General features: G+C 45.8%; 1 protein-coding gene across 3 annotated transcripts in view; it reads left to right on the top strand.

Moving 5' to 3' along the window:
• The window catches only part of CNBD2 (cyclic nucleotide binding domain containing 2), a 79938-nt gene that overhangs the window by 50293 nt on the left and 5967 nt on the right, over window positions 1-23678 (top strand). For 2 of the 3 annotated variants that reach the window (XM_032605160.1, XM_032605162.1), the window contains 2 exons: window positions 12801-12964; window positions 18639-18957. In XM_032605160.1, the coding sequence (XP_032461051.1) occupies window positions 12801-12964; window positions 18639-18957 (483 nt within the window). Of the gene's footprint in view, window positions 1-12800; window positions 12965-18638; window positions 18958-23678 lie in introns of those variants that run through there. The other variant, XM_032605161.1, reaches the window with a different exon arrangement.

The raw sequence follows: 23678 nt of genomic DNA, 5'->3' as shown, positions 1-23678 counted from the left end.
CATAGCGCCCAGATCTTGGTTCCTAATACCATTCTTCAAAAGAAACAAGGGCTCTTTGGTTGAGTCTAGAACCAGGACAAGATATATATGAGTGAGCCTGGAGCCTTTTGTAGTGCCAGGAAATAAGGATGTGCTGGGGAGAAAATCCCTACATTGATGGGAGTGGGCATATCAAAGGAACACAGGGGCCAACTGAAAGAGCTCCCAGTGGCCAAAGCTGGAACAATCGGAACAACTAAATAAAGTAGTATTGGATTATAACCCAAAGTACAAAATAAACGTCTGTGAGTACATATTGATATAATGAATAAATTAATAAACAGGGGAGAAAAGACAAATCTCCCATGCAGAAGAATTCCAAATAATTTATGTAGACACTCTGCCCTAAAAGAGAGGGTATATAACTCACCGCTCCTTCGGTGTGGGCTGCACATAGTGACTTCCTTCCAAGAGTACATGATAGAAAGGAGGAAAAAGAGAATAATTTCACAGAGGAAAAACCATTGAGTGAGCAGTGCTTCCTCTCTCAGGTGATCAAGGCCAAGATCAACAGTAATAAATCATGCTGATAGTATGTCCCCTTAATATGAGATTATAAAAGTGGGATGTGGTGTGATGAAAATGGCACGCTCTTCCCAATAACCCATAACCCCAGTCTAATCGTGAGGAAAATCAGACAAATTCTAATAGTGGGGCGACCGGTACTCCTCAAAACTGTGAAGATCATCATGAACAAGGTAAGTCTGAGAAAGTGCCACAGCCAAGAGGAGCCTAAAGGGACATGACAATTAAATGTAATGCTGTGTCCTGGATAGGACTGTGGAAGAGAAAAAGGAAATTTAAATAACTCGTTGGCTTCAGTTATTGATTATGTATCCATATTGGTTCATTAATTGTAACAAAGGTATCACAGTTAATGTGAGATCTTAACAGGAAACCGAGGGCAGGGTATATGGGAACTCTGTACTATCTTCTCAATTTTTCTGTTAAGTCTAAAACTGTTCTAAAGAAAAGTCTATTCATGAAGTCATTACAGTGACTGTGACTGTGAACTTGTATATTTTCCTCAGTGATCTATACGCATCTCTATAGTAGGGATTGTCTCAGAACCCAGCACAGAGACTGTCAGTTATTAAAATTTCAATAAATATATGTCCATGAATAGAGTTTCATTACTCATGGAAATCTGGTAAATGTATGTCAGGAGCTCACAGAGCCAGAATCTGAATCTGAAACCTGAATCTGAAAGTGTTGAATAATATGAAAAAATAAAGGACATACAAAAGGAAAAAAAAAAGTCTATTAGGGCTTCCCTAGTGGCACAGTGGTTGAGAGTCCGCCTGCCGATGCAGGGGACAGGGGTTCGTGCCCTGGTCCAGGAAGATCCCACATGCCGCGGAGCGGCTGGGCCCGTGAGCCATGGCCGCTGAGCCTGCGCGTCTGGAGCCTGTGCTCCGCAACGGGAGAGGCCACAACAGTGAGAGGCCCGTGTACCGAAAAAAAAAAAAAAAAAGTAATTATCCAGGGACATCCCTGGCTGTCCAGTGGTTAACACTTCGCCTTCCAATGCAGGGGCTGCGGGTTCGATCTCCGGGGAGCTAAGATCCCACATACCTTGCAGCCAAAAAACCAAAACATTAAACAGAAGCAATATTGTAACAAATTCAGTAAAGACTTTAAAAATGGTTCCCTTAAAAAAAAAAATCTTAAAAAAAAAGTAATTCTCCCATAGTGGAGGGGGGATGTATGGGTGAAACAAACTTGGCCATGAGTTGACCACTGTGGGAGCTGGGCCATAGGTGCTGGAGCTGGGTGGGCGGGTGAGCTGTACGGGGAGGGCACGAGGCCTCCTGGTGGGTAGCGATGCACCTCAGTCTTCCTGGAGGTGGGGGGACTGTCTTCTGATGTATGGTCATCGTTGTTGCCATGAATCTCCAGGGTCCTCACCCAGTGCTGTGCTGAGCTCTTAGTGCTCCTGCTCTGGCCTGTGCGCCACCCCCCCCCCACCCCCCCACCCCACCCCCCACCCCTCCGAGGCAGGGAGGTCAGCCCAGCACTGTCTGGAGCCCCAGGCCCTAGCACAGCCCTCAGTCAATACCGCGTGAATATTTCCGAGCTTTTCAGCAGCTCTTATTTTTGCTCAGTAAAACTCTGCCTTCTACAATTTTTAAGGAGCTCCGACCCCCCGCTTACCCATCCCCCCAAGAACAAACAGAAATCAGCTTCCTTGCCACATGGTGGCCTCTTAGGTATTTAAAGAATGCTGTTTTGTTTTTCATTCAGCATCTGTGCCCTGTTAATTATTTTCTTATGCAGGGAAAACATTCCTCCATTCCTTCAGTCTTCCTGTGATATAGTTTCCAGCCTTCTCACTTCCGTTTCCCTGCAGTTTCAGTGTCTCAGAGTGAGGTGCTCAGGACTGGACACAGGCCACCTGAGGCCAGGCACCTGCCGTGCATGCAGCCTCGTGGGCTGCCCGCGGAGGAGCCAGGATGCCTGGCACCCTGGGTGCATGGAGGAACCACAGGGCAGACAAGGCATTGCTCACTCTGGTAGAGGGTGACAGGAGCGGGAGGCTGTGGAAGATGGAACAAGAGGGACTTGGGACTTGATTCTCTAAGCAATCCTGGAAGGCTCGGAGCAAGGCCCTGACTGCCTCATTCACCACACAGGACCCAGGGCAGAGAAACTCCCACCACCAAATATTCATTAACGAGATCCTGTTGAAGAAAATGCCTGTGATGTGCCTTTGGTAAAATTCTGTTCTCCCTGCTTTCAAGGCCCTGGCTTCATTTGCAGGAGAATGAATGGTAACAGCTGTGACTGTATTCACCTACCAGGAGGTAGGAGATCACATTTTCCTTTGGAGGCAGGAGTGTAGAGCTGAGTCAGCCCTGGAAACAGCAGAGCTTGGGGCCTGGAGTAAAGAGACCCAGCTTTTGAGCCAGGGGGTGTAGGGGAACCAGCTTCTCCAGGGAATAGGCGGGCTGAGGCCTCAGACATGGTCAAGACTGGGCAGAGCAGCAGGGAGATGGCAGATGGGCCACCTCACATATTGTAGTTTTTGCTTCTAATTAGCTTGCTGTGTGGCCTTGGGCAAATCACTTCTACCTCTCTGAATCTGAACCCTCATCAGAAAATGAGGACATTCACCTGGGTGAGCTGCTGACTCTAATGTTCTATGATTCCGTTGGAGCATTCACTCAGCAGATATTTCTTGAGGATCTATCATGCCCCAAGCATGGCCCAAAGTGCCGCTGTGGGTGAGTAAACTGACATTATTCTTGCCCTTATGGGGCTAATGACGTAGTCTGGAGACAGACAGTAAACAGATAAAGCAGCAAACACACAAAAAGTTTTTTTTTTTTTTTTTGCGGTACGCGGGCCATTCACCGTTCTGGCCTCTCGTGTTGCGGAGCACGGGCTCCAGACACACAGGTTCAGCGGCCATGGCTCACGGGCCCAGCCGCTCCACAGCATGTGGGATCTTCCCAGACCGGGGAACGAACCCATGTCCCCTGCATCAGCAGGCAGACTCTCAACCACTGCGCCACCAGGGAAGACCACACAGAAAGTTTTAAATTGCTGTTGGGAATGGAACAGAAAGCTGAGTTGAAGGGGGTGGTCTTCCTAAACGGAGTGGTCAGGGAAGGCTGCTCTAAGGCAGCGATATTTAAGCTGGGAGCTGAATGACAAAAGGAATAAACTATAGACAACCTGGGGGGAAGAGTGTTCCGGACAGAGGAACAGCAGGTTGAGCCTGAGGCAGGAAGCAGCCTGGCATGTTGAGGGGACTGGAAGGGAGGGCAGCATGGCTGAAACAGAGTAAACGAGGCAGGAGCCTTACAAGGGTGAGATAGCCAAAGCATCAGTGGCCACGATGAAGAGTTCTGCTTTATCCTGGGAGCTTTGGGAAGCTACTTGAAGACCTGACTCTGGCTGGAATGCGTGGGGTGGAGTGGAGATGGATAACAGTGCCTGCTGACGGTACTGCCCTCAGTGAGGCCCTGGACAGATTGCTGGTTCAAATCCCGGCTCCACCACTTTCTGTCTTGTTACCTTGGGCAGGTTAGTTAACTTTGTGCCTCAGTTTTCCTCGCAGTGTAGTGGTTAAAAGCATGGACTCTAAAGGCAGGCCCGTCCGTATTCAAATCCTAGCTTTATTGCTTCTGTGCTGTATGATGTTGGATAAGTTTCTTAACCTCATCAGCATCCTCTGTAAAATGATGATCATAGAAGGACTCACCTCATGGGGTTCTAGTGAGGGTTCCATGAGCTAACACACCCCAAAGCTACAAGAGGGCCTGGGATTTAGTGAAGGCTCATTAAACATTAGCTGGTGCTGTCATCACCGTCATCATCATCGTCATCATTGTCATTGTAATTATAAGATACATGACCTTTGCAAGTAAATTTCCTTTTTTGAACCTTACTTTCCACATCTGAGGCTGATAATCCCTATATCGCCGGGTGGTTGTGAGGATTACGTCTACACACATGTTTCTCCCACACAGTAGGAGCTAAAGAGCAGCCATCTGGCTTCTGTGCAAGGCCTGGCACAGGTCAGAAGGGCCTTTATGCCCATTGCACTGAGCACAACTAAAGTGTGAGGAGCTTCACGTCTCCCAGAGCATCCTCACACACCACACCATCTTGTTTGGACCTTCAACAACTTCATAAGAAAGATAACACATCTCCATTCCAGTCTTACCAAGGAGAGACAAGGCCAGGGCTCAGGCTAGATGGTCATTCTTCAAGGTCTGGAACCCAAATGGTGGTAGTGTGGGTGAGGGCGGGGAAGGGGAAGCTGTTCCAAACCCTACTTCACATCTCCTTTCTTTTTTTTCTTTTTTCTTCATTTTAACATCTTTATTGGAGTATAATTGCTTTACAATGGTATGTTAGTTTCAGCTTCACAACAAAATGAATCAGTTATATATATACATATGTTCCCATATCGCTTCCCGCTTGCGTCTCCCTCCCTCCCACCCCCCCATCCCACCCCTCCAGGCGGTCACAAAGCACCGAGCTGATCTCCCTGTGCTATGTGGCTGCTTCCCACTAGCTATCTACCTTACATTTAGTAGTGTATAGATGTCCATGCCTCTCTCTCGCTTTGTCACCGTTTACCCTTCCCCCTCCCCATAGCCTCAAGTCCATTCTCTAGTAAGTCTGTGTCTTTATTCCTGTTTCACCCCTAGGTTCTTCATGACATTTTTTCCCCTTAAATTCCATATATATGTGTTAGCATACGGTATTTGTCTCTCTCTTTCTGACTTACTTCACTCTGTATGACAGACTCTAGGTCTATCCACCTCATTACAAATAGCTCAATTTCGTTTCTTTTTATGGCTGAGTAATATTCCATTGTATATATGTGCCACATCTTCTTTATCCATTCATCCGATGATGGACACTTAGGTTGTTTCCATCTCTGGGCTATTGTAAATAGAGCTGCAATGAACATTTTGGTACATGACTCTTTTTGAATTATGGTTTTCTCAGGGTATATGCCCAGTAGTGGGATTGCTGGGTCATATGGTAGTTCTATTTGTAGTTTTTTAAGGAACCGCCATACTGTTCTCCACAATGGCTGTATCAATTTACATTCCCACCAACAGTGTAAGAGGGTTCCCTTTTCTCCACACTCTCTCCAGCATTTATTGTTTCTAGATTTTTTGATGATGGCCATTCTGACTGGTGTGAGATGATATCTCATTGTGGTCTTGATTTGCATTTCTCTAATGATTAGTGATGTTGAGCATTCTTTCATGTGTTTGTTGACACTCTGTATATCTTCTTTGGAGAAATGTCTATTTAGGTCTTCTGCCCATTTTTGGATTGGGTTGTTTGTTTTTTTGTTATTACGCTGCATGAGCTGCTTATAAATTTTGGAGATTAATCCTTTGTCAGTTGCTTCATTTGCAAATATTTTCTCCCATTCTGAGGGTTGTCTTTTGGTCTTGTTTATGGTTTCCTTTGCTGTGCAAAAGCTTTTAAGTGTCATTAGGTCCCATTTGTTTACTTTTGTTTTTATTTCCATTTCTCTAGGAGGTGGGTCAAAAAGGACCTTGCTGTGATTTATGTCATAGAGTGTCCTGCCTATGTTTTCCTCTAGGAGTTTGATCGTTTCTGGCCTTACATTTAGGTCTTTAATCCATTTTGAGCTTATTTTTGTGTATGGTGTTAGGGAGTGATCTAATCTCATACTTTTACATGTAGCTGTCCAGTTTTCCCAGCACCACTTATTGAAGAGGCTGTCCTTTCTCCACTGTACATTCCTGCCTCCTTTATCAAAGATAAGGTGACCATATGTGCGTGGGTTTATCTCTGGGCTTTCTATCCTGTTCCATTGATCTATATTTCTGATTTTGTGCCAGTACCATACTGTCTTGATTACTGTAGCTTTGTAGTATAGTCTGAAGTCAGGAAGCCTGATTCCTCCAGCTCCGCTTTTCGTTCTCAAGATTGCTTTGGCTATTTGGGGTCTTTTGTGTTTCCATACAAATTGTGAAATTTTTTGTTCTAGTTCTGTAAAAAATGCCAGTGGTAGTTTGATAGGGATTGCATTGAATCTGTAGATTGCTTTGGGTAGTAGAGTCATTTTCACAATGTTGATTCTTCCAATCCAAGAACATGGTATATCTCTCCATGTATTTGTATCATCTTTAATTTCTTTCATCAGTGTCTTATAATTTTCTGCATACAGGTCTTTTGTCTCCTTAGGTAGGTTTATTCCTAGATATTTTATTCTTTTTGTTGCAGTGGTAAATGGGAGTGTTTTCTTGATTTCACTTTCAGATTTTTCATCCTTAGTGTATAGGAATGCCAGAGATTTCTGTGCATTAATTTTGTATCCTGCTACTTTACCAAATTCATTGATTAGCTCTAGTCGTTTTCTGGTAGCATCTTTAGGATTCTCTATGTATAGTATCATGTCATCTGCAAATAGTGACAGCTTTACTTCTTTTCTGATTTGGATTCCTTTTATTTCCTTTTTTTCTCTGATTGCTGTGGCTAAAACTTCCAAAACTATGTTGAATAAGAGTGATGAGAGTGGGCAACCTTGTCTTGTTCCTGATCTTAGTGGAAATGCTTTCAGTTTTTCACCATTGAGGACGATGTTGGCTGTGGGTTTGTCATATATGGCCTTTATTATGTTGAGGAAAGTTCCCTCTATGCCTACTTTCTGCAGGGTTTTTATCATAAATGGGTGTTGAATTTTGTCAGAAGCTTTCTCTGCACCTATTGAGATGATCATATGGTTTTTCTCCTTCAATTTGTTAATATGGTGTATCACGTTGATTGATTTGCGTATATTGAAGAATCCTTGCATTCCTGGAATAAACCCCACTTGATCATGGTGTATGATCCGTTTAATGTGCTGTTGGATTCTGTTTGCTAGTATTTTGTTGAGGATTTTTGCATCTATGTTCATCAGTGATATTGGCCTGTAGTTTTCTTTCTTTGTGACATCCTTGTCTGGTTTTGGTATCAGGATGATGGTGGCCTCGTAGAATGAGTTGGGGAGTGTTCCTCCCTCTGCTATATTTTGGACGAGTTTGAGAAGGATAGGTGTTAGCTCTTCTCTAAATGTTTGATAGAATTCGCCTGTGAAGCCATCTGGTCCTGGGCTTTTGCTTGTTGGAAGATTTTTAATCACAGTTTCAATTTCAGTGCTTGTGATTGGTCTGTTCATATTTTGTATTTCTTCCTGATTCAGTCTTGGCAGGTTGTGCCTTTCTAAGAATTTGTCCATTTCTTCCAGGTTGTCCATTTTATTGGCATAGAGTTGCTTGTAGTAATCTCTCATGATCTTTTGTATTTCTGCAGTGTCAGTTGTTACTTCTCCTTTTTCATTTCTAATTCTATTGATTTCAGTCTTCTCCCTTTTTTTCTTGATGAGTCTGGCTAATGGTTTATCAATTTTGTTTATCCTTTCAAAGCACCAGCTTTTAGTTTTATTGATCTTTGCTATCATTTCCTTCATTTCTTTTTCATTTATTTCTGATCTGATTTTTATGATTTCTTTCCTTCTGCTAACTTTGGGGTTTTTTTGTTCTTCTTTCTCTAATTGCTTTAGGTGCAAGGTTAGGTTGTTTATTCGAGATGTTTCCTGTTTCTTAAGGTAGGATTGTATTGCTATCAACTTCCCTCTTAGAACTGCTTTTGCTGCATCCCATAGATTTTGAGTCGTCGTGTCTCCATTGTCATTTGTTTCTAGGTATTTTTTGATTTCCTCTTTGATTTCTTCAGTGATCACTTCGTTATTAAGTAGTGTATTGTTTAGCCTCCATGTGTTTGTATTTTTTACAGATCTTTTCCTGTAATTGATATCTAGTCTCATAGCATTGTGGTCGAAAAAGATACTTGATATAATTTCAATTTTCTTAAATTTACCAAGGCTTGATTCGTGACCCAAGATATGATCTATCCTGGAGAATGTTCCATGAGCACTTGAGAAAAATGTGTATTCTGTTGTTTTTGGATGGAATGTCCTATAAATATCAATTAAGTCCATCTTGTTTAATGTATCATTTAAAGCTTGTGTTTCCTTATTTATTTTCATTTTGGATGATCTGTCCATTGGTGAAAGTGGGGTGTTAAAGTCCCCTACTATGAATGTGTTACTGTCGATTTCCCCTTTTATGACTGTCAGTATTTGCCTTATGTATTGAGGTGCTCCTATGTTGGGTGCATAAATATTTACAATTGTTATATCTTCTTCTTGGATCGATCCCTTGATCATTATGTAGTGTCCTTCTTTGTCTCTTCTAATAGTCTTTATTTTAAAGTCCATTTTGTCTGATATGAGAATTGCTACTCCAGCTTTCTTTTGGTTTCCATTTGCATGAAATACCTTTTTCCATCCCCTTACTTTCAGTCTGTATGTGTCTCTAGGTCTGAAGTGGGTCTCTTGTAGACAGCAAATATATGCATCTTGTTTTTGTATCCATTCAGCCAATCTGTGTCTTTTGGTGGGAGCATTTAGTCCATTTACATTTAAGGTAATTATCGATATGTGTGTTCTCATTCCCATTTTCTTAATTGTTTTGGGTTCGTTATTGTAGGTCTTTTCCTTCTTTTGTGTTTCTTGCCTAGAGAAGTTCCTTTAGCAGTTGTTGTAGAGCTGGTTTGGTGGTGCTGAACTCTCTCAGCTTTTGCTTGTCTGTAAAGGTTTTAATTTCCCCATCAAATCTGAATGAGATCCTTGCTGGGTAGAATAATCTTGGTTGCAGGTTTTTCTCCTTCAACACTTTCAATATGTCCTGCCACTCCCTTCTGGCTTGCAGAGTTTCTGCTGAAAGATCAGCTGTTAACCTTATGGGGATTCCCTTGTGTGTTATTTGTTGTTTTTCCCTTGCTGCCTTTAATATGTTTTCTTTGTATTTAATTTTTGACAGTTTGATTAATATGTGTCTTGGCATATTTCTTCTTGGATTTATCCTGTATGGGACTCTCTGTGCTTCCTGGACTTGATTAACTATTTCCTTTCCCATATTAGGGAAGTTTTCAACTATAATCTCTTCAAATATTTTCTCAGTCCCTTTCTTTTTCTCTTCCTCTTCTGGAACCCCTATAATTCGAATGTTGGTGCGTTTAATGTTGTCCCAGAGGTCTCTGAGACTGTCCTCAGTTCTTTTCATTCTTTTTTCTTTATTCTGCTCTGCATTAGTTATTTCCACTATTTTATCTTCCAGGTCACTTATCCGTTCTTCTGCCTCAGTTATTCTGCTATTGATCCCATCTAGAGTATTTTTAATTTCATTTATTGTGTTGTTCATCATTGTTTGTTTCATCTTTAGTTCTTCTAGGTCCTTGTTAACTGTTTCTTGCATTTTGTCTATTCTATTTCCAAGATTTTGGATCATCTTTACTATCATTATTCTGAATTCTTTTTCAGGTAGACTGCCTATTTCCTCTTCATTTGTTAGGTCTGGTGGGTTTTTATCTTGCTCCTTCATCTGCTGTGTGTTTTTCTGTCTTTTCATTTTGCTTATCTTATTGTGTTTGGGGTCTCCTTTTTGCAGGCTGAAGGTTCGTAGTTCCTGTTGTTTTTGGTGTCTGTCCCCAGTGGCTAAGGTTGGTTCAGTGGGTTGTGTAGGCTTCCTGGTGGAGGGGACTAGTGCCTGTGTTCTGGTGGATGAGGCTGGATCTTGTCTTTCTGGTGGGCAGGTCCACGTCTGGTGGTGTGTTTTGGGGTGTCTGTCGACTTATTATGATTTTGGGCAGCCTCTCTGCTAATGGGTGGGGTTGTGTTCCTGTCTTGCTAGTTGTTTGGCATAGGATGTCCAGCACTGTAGCTTGCTGGTCGTTGAGTGAAGCTGGGTGCTGGCGGTGAGGTGGAGATCTCTGGGAGATTTTCGCCGTTTGATATTATGTGCAGCTGGGAGGCCTCTTGTGGACCAGTGTCCTGAAGTTGGCTCTCCCGCCTCAGAGGCACAGCACTAACTCCTGGCTGCAGCACCAAGAGCCTTTCATCCACACCGCTCCTTAATTTGGGATGATTCGTTGTCTATTCATGTATTCCACAGATGCAGGGTACATCAAGTTGATTGTGGAGCTTTAATCTGCTGCTTCTGAGGCTGCTGGGAGAGATTTCCCTTTCTCTTCTTTGTTCTCACAGCTCCCAGGGGCTCAGCTTTGGATTTGGCCCCGCCTGTGCGTGTAGGTCGCTGGAGGGCGTCTGTTTGCTCAGACAGGACGGGGTTAAAGGATCCGCTGATTCGGAGGCTCTGGCTCACTCAGGCCGGGGGGTAGGGAGGGTCACGGAGTGCGGGGGCAGCCTGCGGCGGCAGAGGCCAGCGTGACGTTGCACCAGCCTGAGGCGCGCCATGCGTTCTCCCAGGGGAGTTGTCCCTGGATCCCGGGACCCTGGCAGTGGCGAGCTGCACAGGCTCCCCGGAAGGGGGTGCGGATAGTGACCTGTGTTTGCACACAGGCTTCTTGGTGGCGGCAGCAGCGGCCTTAGCGTCCCATGTCTGTCTCTGGGGGCCGCACTTTTAGCCGCGGCTCGCGCCCGTCTCTGGAGCTCCCTTAATCAGTGTTCTTAATCCCCTCTCCTCGCTCACCAGGAAACAAAGAGGGAAGAAAAAGTCTCTTGCCTCTTCGGCAGGTCCAGACTTTTCCCGGGACTCCCTCCTGGGTAGCGGTGCACTAACGCCCTGCAGGCTGTGTTCACGCCGCCAACCCCAGTCCTCTCCCAGCGCTCCCCGACAGAAGCCTGGGCCTCAGCTCCCAGCCCCGCCCGCCCCGTCGGGTGAGCAGACAAGCCTCTCGGGCTGGTGAGTGCCGGTCGGCCCGATCCTCTGCGCTGGAATCTCCCCGCTTTGCCCTCCGCACCCCTGTTGCTGTGCTCTCCTCCGCGGCTTCGAAGCTCCCCCACTCCGCCACCCGCAGTCCCCGCCCACGAAGGGGCTTTCTAGTGTGTGGACACTTTTCCTCCTTCACAGCTCCCTCCCGCTGGTGCAGGACCCGTCCCTATCCTTTTGTCTCTGTTTATTTTTTTCTTTTGCCCTAGCCAGGTACATGGGGGGTTCCTTGTCTTTTGGGAGGTCTGAGGTCTTCTGCCAGCATTCGGTAGGTGCTCCGTAGGAGTTGTTCCACGCGTAGATGTATTTCTGGTGTATCTGTGGGGAGGAAGGTGATCTCCGCGTCTTACTCTTCCGCCATCTTCCCGGAAGTCCCACATCTTTCAAACTGAGAATCCTTCAGAGTATATGAAGGGCAGGTATTTTCACCTCTATTTCACAGGTGAGCAAACAGTGGCCCAGGGACGGATAACTTTGCCCAAAGTCGCATGACAAGTAAGCATATGGATCTTTCTTCTGAAGCAGGATTATTCTCAATCCCACACGGCCTCCATAGAGCAGAGCTCTTGGCGCTCAGGCTCAGCGGCCATGGCTCACGGGCCCAGCCGCTCTGCGGCATGTGGGATCTTCCCAGACCGGGGCACGAACCCATGTCGCCTGCATCGGCAGGCGGACTCTCAACCGCTGCGCCACCAGGGAAGCCCTGGCTGATGTCTTCTTAAGCCCAAGACAGCTGGGCATTGTAGGCTCTGGACCATTGACCTCCCCTCCCCTCCTTGCCTGAGTCTTAATAGCCGAGAGGCTGAGTGAGCCCTGAATTGGGGTTTCAGCAGCAAAGACTCTGGTCCCGGCTTTGCCCCACCTCAGAGTGTCTCCTTACAAAGGGGGTTACATTCTGTAAAGCTGTGCTGGTTGATCTCCATCTCCCTTCCAGATATAACTGAGTAGGAATCCACGCCAGGGAGCCCAAGGGGCAATGGGAGCCGCACAGGGACTATCAGTGGCCCCAGAGCCCGTGAGGGACGGAAGGAACTAAGGCGACACACGCTTATGAAGGAAGCCCTGGAGGAAAGGGTGTGGGAGGGTGTGACAGCTGTAAAAGGGAAGATGTAGAAGAGGAGGATGAGCTGTCTGTCATAGTCCTAAGGAAGAGAAAACGGGCTGGCCTGACACAAAGAAGAGTCGAGACTGGACACCGGGGAAAGCTTGTAAAATGCCGGCGCCCGGCAAGCGACTGTGCGAGTGCGACTCTTACAGAGCCTGCTGCCCGTGGGCAGGACAACTGACAAAGTGCCTTGAGGGCTGTTCTAATGTGAGGAGCCCCAGGACTTTGATGTCATTAGCAAAGAGAGTTCTGGACTTTTCCCCGTCACTTGCTGAATGACCCCAGATGGCTTCACCTCCTGTTCGGGGCCTTGTTTTGCCTACCCTGAAAATCTGCTTGTACAAGTGCATGGTCTCGAACTTTCTGGGACTTCTTTTTTCTAGGGCCTTCACCAGATCCTCCTCCCGGAGAGCCAGCGTGACACTCGGCCCTTGATCCTGGTGAGCCTGGGAGCTGAGGTGATACGGGTTAGGAAAGAGAAGTTTTGCGAACTGATTGACAGTAAGACAATAGAAAAATTGTCGAAGTTCGAGATCAAGTACCCCAGGTCAGTGCTGGAAATGTGCGTACCTCCCACTAGATCAAATGAACAATTTTTTTGCCTCTTATTTTGGTAAAAGGAAGAAAAAAGTGATGATACGTAAAGCTGACACTGATAATTGTTGGTACACTCGAAATTGGCTCAGTCCTTTCGATAATAATTTTAGATAATAATGTTTCAAGGGACACAAAACTGTTCCTACTCTTTGAAGCAGTGGTCTACCTATGAATTTATCTGTATGTAATTAATTATAGGGAAAGCTACCTACACTAAGATGTTCATAGCTGCCATATTCATAATAGAAAAACAACCACCTTTACCCACATGTGTTACACCAGGGGGATAGTTTAGAAAACTGTGGTACATTCCCTTGACAGAAAGTAACTTTTATTTAAAAATCATAAGTAAATGAGTGATAAAATGCTACAAGAAAAGGATAGGGTACAAAATCGTATATATACATACTATGACTATGCCTTTGTAAAACACCTGAGAAAAATCTAGAAGGAAAATGAGCAAAAATGATAATATCTGTGGTATTGCCCAATTTGTAATAGTCATTCTCTCTGGAAGCTCGGACTAAAAGGGACTTTCTGGTTATAGTTATATATTCCTCTGATGTTTAATTGGTTTTGTAGTGAGTATGCATTTCTTTTATAATGAGGGAAAAAAGAGATATACTTTTAAAAGTTGTTGTCAGGGTATGACATTCCAAGTGGGTTTTTTTTTTTTTTTTTTTCGGTACACGGGCCTCTCACTGTTGTGACCTCCCCCGTTGCGGAGCACAGGCTCCGGATGCGCAGGCTTAGCAGCCATGGCTCACGGGCCCAGCCGCTCCGCGGCATGTGGGATCTTCCCGGACCGGGGCACGAACCCACGTCCCCTGCATCGGCAGGCGGACTCTCAACCACTGCGCCACCAGGGAAGCCCCAAGTGGGTTTTTTTCCCTTTATTCTCCAAATGTTTGTTAATGATGATATATTACTTTTATAATTAAAAAAGTTTATCTTGAAAGATTTGATAAAAAAGATTTCTTTTCATTATTTCCCTAGTTTCCAAATTTTCCAGAGTGAATACTTTTATAGTGTGAAAAACAACCTAATTTTTAGGTAAAAACGAATTTATTGTCTGGACTACTGGTCACAAAACTGTTTTGATCTAACACCGCTATTACTAAAGAGTGTTTGAGTGTATACCCGCTAGAATATATATATGATACAAATAATATATGTTATTTAATTTATTTTTATTTATTATGTCCATATATTGCTATATGAATATATCATCTATATTATAAACATGCAACAAATAGATCTTTAGAAAGAATAAGACAAAGATAAATATAAATGAAGTCCTACTGTTTACTTCACACAGCCCAGTGGATCTCTTTCACCTCCCTGGCTGACACCCTTACCCCCACTTTGGGATCCCCAGCCGAGACTCCTGTAGCCGTCTTACCGCTGGTCCCCTGCCTCGATCTCTCCCTGCCAGATCCTTTCTGTATACTTTGCTCTTGCTAAAACCCAAATCTGGCCGCGTTAAACTCCTGCTTAAAACCTTTCCGTGGTATCTCACTGCCTGTAGGATACAGTGCAGACTCAGTGCCACGTAAATGGCCCTTAATTTTCTGACCCTTCAGCTCCCCTGCAGCACCTCCTGCCACCTCTAACCCACTCCAGCAACCCAGGCAGATTGCCTCCTGGACCTGAACATACTTGCCTTTGCCAGTGCAGGCCCTCTGCTTGCAATGCCACCCCTCAATCCTGCTCCTCTCCCCTTTATTTTCTGATAAATTTCTTCTCATTCTTTAAGATTCATATCCTCCAGAAAACCTTTCATGACTGATCCCAGGCTGGGCTAAGTACCCCTTTCTGTGCACTCATAATCCTCCCTACGTAGCTCTCACAGTGGCCACACCACGTTTTATTACAGCTGTTTACAGCTGCGTAGTTTTCGCACAGTTCTTTCCCCACCACTTGGTTAATTGCTTCGTGAACGCAGGGATTGGGCTTTATGCACCTTTCGTCTCTAGCACCTGTACAGTACCTGGCACATGGTAGATGCATGATAAACGTTGGGTCAGTGAATGAATGAAAAACTGGAAAATGCTGAACATTTAAGAAGGTGAAGACCTTCTTAAATGCATTTGCATTCCTCCAACAATCTCAATTAGCGTTTTATGTATTTCCTTTCAGTATTTTTTTTTTACCGCGTGGCTGTGTACCAAATAGGTATTTATCATTCAGGCACACAAAGCTTCATAATGGAGATCATACCGATTGTACAATTTTGCATCCTCCCTCCTTTTTCTTTTCTTGTGGTGATGCTGTGATCAGACATCGTTTTGTGGGCAGGTGTGGGAAGCAAGTGATTCCTGTGGTTGAGAAAGAGGAGGTGTGAAGGCAAGCAAATCTGTAGAGTTGCTTCAGCCGTGTCCAATAAGCACATGAAAGAATTTGACATGGGATCCATATGACCTTGGATAAGTCATTTTCCCTCCTCTAGGCTTCAGACTCCAATCTACAAAACAAGAAAATTAGACCAGAACAGTGTTTACCGAAGTATGGATCATATTCACAGAAGGCTTACAAGATGACTTTAGGTGGTGCGCGGATTGTGAACAGCTATGTATTTATTCTAGTGTGAACTAGAAAAACATGACTAGCTCACTAAACTGATTTGACGGGGCTTCCCTGGTGGCGCAGTGGTTGAGAGTCCGCCTGCCGATGCAGGGGACAGGGGTTCGTGCCCCAGTCTGGGAAGATCCCACATGCCGCGGAGCGGCTGGGCCCGTGAGCCGTGGCCGCTGAGCCTGTGCGTCTGGAGCCTGTGCTCCACAACGGGAGAGGCCACACAGTGAGAGGCCCACATACCTCAAAAAAAAAAAAAAAAAAAAAAAAAAAAAAACTGATTTGACAAACTTGTTGCTTAGAACAAAGCCAAAGTAAATAAGTAGAATTTTAAAAAATCATTAATAAAAGAACAGATGATATGTAGCTATGGTCCAAATTGGGGCAGTTTTGTGAAAAAAAAAAAAAAAAGTTGGGAAACACTGGTGGTTCCTTGCAGTTCAGCGATGCCCCAATTCTCTGATTCCTGTGTACTACCAACATAAAAAATAGCTATTTAGAAAATAGCTACTCAAAAAAGGATTTAAGGAGCCTTAGCTTCTCACATAACATCTGGTACATGATGGGTGTCAGTTAATGTTGGTTGAATTGAAACTCAGAGGTTTATGTAGACTTGAGGGTGGCAGATGTTTGGGCACTCGGCATCTGTGCTGCCCAGTCAGCACTCTGCTGCAATCGTCTGCAATGCTGACAGATAGAATTCTCGCTTATTCATTAATTGTTGAACTCATGGGTTTCTAGCCTGCTAAAGCAGGCAGAAAATATAAGCATTATCTAGCTCAAATCCTCCATGTTTTAATTGAGGACTGTGAGGCCCAGGAAAGGGGACGTGACATCCTGCAGATCACACAGTCAGTTGGTGAGACACCTGTCCTGTGGATGCTACAGGCTAGCTTATCTGAAACCTCTCCCCCATGTAGAATCTGAACAGCTCAGTTCACAGGACAGAAGGGAAATCTCCAAGGCCCCAAATGAAGAGCAGCCTCAAAACAAAGCACAGAGTGTGATCTAGTGCTGGATTGCCAGGCAGGCATGGGGTGGGGTTGTGGCTGAGGGCACCATGGGCTGAAGTGTTGCATCCCGCAAGGACAGATGACACTTTCAGTTCAAGCGAGGCAGAGAGTGGAACTGGAATTGCTGCATGAAGCTGAGGACTTTAGAAGAGCTGCCCCATTTAGTGAAAGACTAGACTAGAAATCAGTGTGACCGTCGGCATCAGGAGGTTATGTGGAATCTTGTCTGTCTTAAGTTGGACTCTGGATCCAAAAAAAAAAAAAAAAAAGATCCCTTAAGAATCTGTAAGCATGTGCTTGCCCCCTCATAGGTTTTGATGAGTTCCTCAGCCCCACTGAGCCTTAGTTTCCGTGTTTGTGAGATGGGGTGGTCCTGAGGATCAAATGAGTTAACAAGTGTAAAGTGCCTGGTCATGGTAAGTGTGAAGCAGAGTTAGATATTGTTATTTATTATGTAAGAAATTGGGAGTTAACGGGACTTTTTAGTTGGAGAGTATCCAGTGGTGTGCTGGGAAATGTTCAACAAACAGCTCTCTGGGAGATGGGAGGTAACCTGATTGGAAGTGTTTGCTGGTTTCTGTGGTGCACATACTACCGCCGTGGCCGGTTTTGAGCTACCAACCTGATGACGTCGAGCATGAAGTTGCTCTCGTGAGCCGGTAGGAGCTGACGCTGGCAATGCTGAGACCACCAGGACTAACTTGTAGCCCATTCTGACCTCTAGATTTTATATTAAGTTGATCTCTATGAATCAAAGTTGATTTTGTCCTGGTCAATATAATCTACCCAGAAGAATGCTCTAATGTGTTAGTGATTTATCAGAGTTGCCTCCTTAGGTGAGAGTATAGGTGAGTCAGTGGAAGTTGAGTTTGCCCTTCCCTTGCTGAGGTCTCAGAAGAAAATAAACCAATGAGTCCTGAGCCCATTCCACCCTCCCCCACTTCCCTCACCCTCATGTGCTATGAGGGAAGGGGGCAGAGTAGAGCCAGGGCACCAAGACCAGTCCAAGGTAGCTACCAATGGACTTTCTATCTCTATAGAGTGGCCTTGTCTGGACATTTCAGATCAATGGAACCATGTATATGTGACTGGCTTCTTATAGTGTTTTCAAGGTTCATTCATGTCTTAGCATGTATCAGTACTTCATTCATTTTTATTGTCAAATAATATTCCAGTGCATGGATATACCACTCTTTTATTTACCCATTCATCAGCTGATGGACAGTTGGGTTGTTTCCACTTTTTGGCTATTATGAATAATGCTGCTATGAACATTCTTGTTCAAGTTTTTGTGTGGACATATTTTTCATTTCTCTTGGGTATATACCTACGAGTGGAATTCCTGGGTCGTAAGTTAACTGTTTAACGTTTTGAGGAACTGCTGGACTGTTTTTTCAAAGTGGCTGCATCATTTTACATTCCTGGCAGCAATGCATTGGAACCCTCGCTCCAATATCTCCACATCCCCATTAACACTTATTATTATTTGTCTTTTTAATTATCATCATCCTAGTGGGCATAAGTGGTATCTTGTGTGGCTTTGGCTTACATTTCCCTGATGGCTAATGATCACGTACGTAATTTAAAATTTTCAGTAGCCACGTTATAAGAAATCAGAAGAAACGGGTGAAATTAACTGTAATAATATATTTTGTTGAATGCAGTATATCTAAAATGTTATCATTTCAACATGTAATCAACATAAAAATTACTGAGATATTCTGCATTCTTTTTTTTGTTGTTCTAAGTCTTTGAAATCTGGTGTGTATTTTATACTCAGAGCACACCTCTAATTCAGATTCATCACACTTCAGGTACTCAGTAGCCACATGTGGCTTGTGGCCACCACATGGAATAGTGCAGGTCTAGGTGATGAAGGTGTGGAAAGGTAAAGGAGGCAGAGGGAAGAGTCTGGGAAAAGGCACGGAGGTGGGACAGGGCTCAGTGTGTTTCGGGGCTGGAAGGAGGCAGGGCTGGGGGGGCAGGGGGCAGGCAGGAGCTCGTGTGGGAACCTCAGCATCTGGGCCTTGCCTTCAGCGATGAAGATGTGTGCCAGAAGTTCCTCAAGGAGAACTGCTGGAATGTCTTCCGGAAGGACCTGATGCGGCTGCTGGTGGAGCCTCGCCAGTGTCCACCATTCACCCCAATCCAGCCCAAGAAGAAAGGGATCTACAAGCCCAAGGCTGTGATGCTGGATTTGTGTAGCTTAGACAAGAAGACTAGACCTCGTCATCCCATTTTTATGGCACCGCAGAAATACCTCCCCCCACTGAGGATTGTCGAAGCCATTATAGCACCCCGGTACAAAATCCAAGAACTCCTGCCTCAGTATAAGAATGCAAGGGTCCTTGTTTAGAATCAATAAAAGATGTTGGGTTGACCCTAGTGTTTCCTGAATAACCACCATGGGAGTTGTGGGGCTTACAGTGGGGGATCCTGAGGGCTGAGCCATGGGTCCGGAGAGGTGTTTGGGGCAGCACCTGGGACACTGTCTCTCTGGACACTTGTGGGACTGAGTAAGGGATGGTTGGGAGGCTGGGTGGGGATGGGTTAATCACTGGAGGTAGCCTCAGAGTGGGAGAGTCTTATCTGAGGAGACAGATGGGAGACACAGAGGCAAGATGGGGTTGCAAACTCAAATGCCTTGCAAGGCCGGCAGGTCGTCTAAAGGAGTGTCACGGAAGGACTGGGGAGGCGGCAGGGAACGGTGGGGACTGGTGCGCACATTCCCCATACAGGGGGAGCCGCTGCTCCGTAGACCCAGTCAGTGGATGCCATGCCAGGAAGTAATGCAGGCCCGGTACTGCCAATCTTTAGATTTTTCAGGAGAACCCAGAAACGCAGTGTTTTAGATGATTCCTACCAGTTTTCAAATGTGAGCAACGAACTCAAATTGTTTTTGAAATACTGTGTTAGGCAAACAAAACACATACGCAGGCTGCGTTGGGCCCACAGGCTGCTGGTTTGCCAGTAGCTTGTCAAGCAGCTCTGTCAGAATGACAGGGTGTTGCCAGAGACTGGAGTGAGGCGTGACCGCGGGGGGAGGTACAAGGAGCCAGAGACAGATGGGCAGCGTGACAGGAGCCGGCGTCCCGGGTCAAGGATGAGGAGTGAGCAGCCTGAGAGAGGATGCAGACCAGAGACAAGGAGGCGGTCAGTGGGACCTAAGGAGCTCTCCTTGGTCCCTCCGGCGGGGCCTGGAAGCCATCAGTCACTGGCCTGGGCCGGCTCTCCTTGTTGCACTGGGCCTAGAACTCAGGGTTCCTGTCTCACTCCAGCCTCGGCACCACAGACCTGGGACCAAGTCACCTCTCTCCCTTGGGAAAACTTTGAGAGCCCTGAGGGGCCTGGTAGAGGCCATGGCAGCACAAGAGCCCAGCCTGGTGGTGCCAGGAGAGACAGGAGCCCTCCCCCACCAGTACCCCCCACACACACACACAGCACCCCCACGAGGAGCAGACTCGGAGGAACACCGGGCATTGAGCCGGCATCGGGAGCTCTGGAGAGCCTGCTTCTGTCCCATGGGACCCCCTTGAGTGCCTGGAGTGCTTCACCTGCCCTCTGGTTTCCCCAGTGGCAAAATGAGCGTGTTGGACAAGATGGTTTTCACGAGTGAGAGATGAGTATAGTTTGAAAAGCACATTCAACATTATACTTCTCTTTGTCGAATTTAGAAGAAGGCTGTTTTCATGTTACACAGCAAAGAAGGAGGAGTAGGGAATTTGTCTGTCAGAAGAAGAGTGTGTGGATGTAAGAGAGGAGAGAAGCAGTGGACTTAACCATCTCCACTTCCTTGATAGCTCCAGAGGGTCGAGGAGCCTGGGATGTCTGCAGCAGTCCTGGAAGGGCTGCCTGTGACCTACAAGGACAGGGTGGCATGGTTTGGGGACCAGGTAAATTAGGGTGTCTGAAATGTATTTATTAAGTACTTGCTCTGTAGCAGATCCAAAGGAGGATAAGAGGCAGTCTGCATTCCCTCTTATACTGTAGGCCAAGGATCAGCAAACTCTATAGAAGGACAAATAATAAGTATTTTAGGTTTTATAGGCCTTATGGTCTCTGTTGTAACTACTCAACTCTGCATGGTGAAAGCAGCTTTAGTGTTCCAATAAAGCTTTATTTGCAAAAACAGGTGGCAGGCGGGCTTCCCTGGTGGCACAGTGGTTAAGAATCCGCCTACGAATGCAGGGGACACGGGTTCGAGCCCTGGTCGGGGAAGACCCCACATGCCATGGCGCAACTAAGCCCGTGCACAGCTACTGAGCCTGCGCTCTAGAGCCCACGAGCCACAACTACTGAGCCTGTGTGCCACAACTACTGAGCCCACACGCCTAGAGCCTGTGCTCTGCAACAAGAGAAGCCACCGCAATGAGAAGCCTGCACATCGCAACGAAGAGTAGCCCCCGCTCGCCACAACTAGAGAAAGCCCGCACGCAACAACAAAAACCCAACTCAGCCAAGAATAAATACACAAATTTATTTTTATAAAAAACAAAACAAAACAGGTGGCAGGCTAGATTTGGCCTGTGCGCCATTGTTTGCTGACCCCCTGCTCTAGGCAATAGGGAGCCCTTGAAGGTTCTTGAGTAGACCTGACATGACCAGAGAAGGGGTGGGAAGCTTTTTATTGAGCATTTATTCTATGACAGCCATCTTGCTAAGCATCTGACTGGAGTCTAATGACTTGGGCTAAGATCCTAGGTCTGCCACTTAATGGCTGTTGAGGATTAAAAGAGGTGGTACATGAACAGCAAGGGGGAGGATTTTATTCACCAGGACCACTGCGTCCAGCTTCCTGGAAAGTGAGAGAAAAAACTTCCAGTGTAGGAGGCAGAGCAAGTTTTCTAGGGGAGCAGTGGGTGAGAAATTAGAAGAGCAGCCTGGGAGCAAGGGCATCATATGTAGGGGGAGAGGCTGTGAGGGCTGGGGCTTTGGGAAGTCTTGAGGGGAACAGAGAAAGAGCAAATCTTTTTCTGAAGCTACTAAGCAACAGATAGAAGAACTTGAGAATAAGAAATCCCCAAAGAGGTCTTCAAAGAGCTTTTCTGTGCACTGAGAATGAGTTTTTCCTTTGGCATTTTCTTGAGAAACCAAGTAAACATTTGAATAGCTCCTTTTTTTTTTTTTTTTTTTGGATAGCTCTTATTTATGATTTTATGCAATAGTGCTGTTTCTCTGAGTTCAGTTACCAAGCAGACACTGGGCAGCATGAGGCCCTAGTTATGTTCGGTTACACATGTAAAGTCCCTGGTACATAGTACGTGCTCAATACACGTTAAATGGTATTAGTACCTTTTTTAAAAAAATTTATTTATTTTATTTTTGGCTGCATTGGGTCTTCATTGCTGCGCACGGGCTTTCTCTAGTTGCGGCAAGCGGGGGCTACTCTTCATTGCAGTGTGCAGGCTTCTCATTGCGGTGGCTTCTCTTGTTGCGGAGCATGCTATCTAGGCGCGTGGGCTCCTAATTGTGGCGCATGGACTCATTAGTTGTGGTTCACGGGCTCTAGAGCGCAGGCTCAGTAGTTGTGGTGCACAGCCTTAGTTGCTCTGTGGCATGTGGGATCTTCCCGGACCAGGGCTCGAACCTGTGTCCCCTGCATTGGCAGGCGGATTCTTAACCACTGCACCGTCAGGGAAGTCCTATTAGTACCTTTTTGATCAAGGTCAATTTGGCCATCCAGAGACCCTCTTCCCCCTTCAGTGGAATAGGAAGCCAAGGCTTTGGAAGGCTAAGCTTTCATAATCAATGATAAAGATCATCTCCGAGAGATTTGGGATAGGGTGTGCTGGCTGTCATCTCACCTGAACCCCACACTCTAAGTGAAATGTCAATATTAAGAGGCAGCGTTGGAGGGAGAGAGCAGAGGCAGGTCACCAAAGCATTAACATGCACTGTGGGCAAGGGTGCTATTCGAAGGAAGAATAAGTGGGACAGTGTGGGGAGGGATGTGTGAGAACCTCCCAGCCGGGCTGTGAGCTTCAGAATCCCTCCCCTTCCGCATATACTCTGCAACAAACAGCAGCGGATCAGAATCAGGCAGGGAGGAGGTCACATCAGGATTTATTTGGGAGAAGAGTTCATTCAGAAGGAACCAGTATGACACCCCTTGACACAAGTGTTACTAATAAACAATTTTCAGTGCTACAGAGGTTCTTACTGCCCACCTGGCACAGATCCAAGGGTCAGGAAGCCCATAGTGACCTGTCACAAGGGAGTAGGGCCCGGCTCAGGTACAGAGTGCTCCCTGTGTGCCCACATTGTGTGAGGCACTCTATAGAGGCTATCACTTATCCTGAAAATACTTCCTGGCAACTAACCAGGTGGCATTGTCCCCATCTGACAGATGAGGAGCCTGAGGCCCAGAGAGGCAAAGGCCTTGTCTAAGCTCACTCGCTACCAGGTGGTTGCTCCAGGAAATCCGAGAGCTTTCACTGCACCCCAGCACCCTCCCAGGCAGGAAGCGTCTCAGCGTGTGCACTGTGACACCATCCTCACTCATCTATCCCAAATGAGCCACCTGTTTTCAAAACAAATTCTGTACACACAACCCTGGAACTGTGCTGGAGAGAATATATTCACCCTCTGGGATGATTTTCCACATGTAAATAAGCCTAGTCATATTGGAGAGGCACACCCAGGCCACTGAAGCCAAAAATACAGCCCCCACTACTGATAGCTTCCACTGTTTGGGGAAAATGAAAAAGCCCATTTGAGAAACACAGGAGATATTGCCAGCATTTGTTATAGGAAGTGTTTAAGATCCCTCCTTGGGGTTGGAAGCAAAAAGCATTCTTTAAATCCTCTATTCCTTTTATATAACTCATGGAAAAATCTTACCTTCCTGTTACAGAAGGTCTAAGGGGTGAGTTGGGTAACTTCGCAACCTCCATCGCACTCACTAGAGGCTATTTTGCCATGAGGCTTTTCTGTCATTTGGGGATTTAAGGGGTTTAACCACAAGGGTGCTGAGTTGCAGAATTTGTAGTCACAGGTTCAGAGCTGACAATGAAGACGAGTAATTTCTAGGTGGCTGAGAAGCAGCACCAAAGCTGGAAAGAGGGTTTTTCATGGCTT

The sequence above is a fragment of the Phocoena sinus genome, chromosome 15 (genome assembly GCF_008692025.1).
Source record: "Phocoena sinus isolate mPhoSin1 chromosome 15, mPhoSin1.pri, whole genome shotgun sequence".
Lineage (NCBI taxonomy): Eukaryota > Metazoa > Chordata > Mammalia > Artiodactyla > Phocoenidae > Phocoena > Phocoena sinus.
The sequence above is the reverse complement of the archived record's forward strand: the minus strand, read 5'-3'. Positions and strand labels throughout refer to the sequence as shown.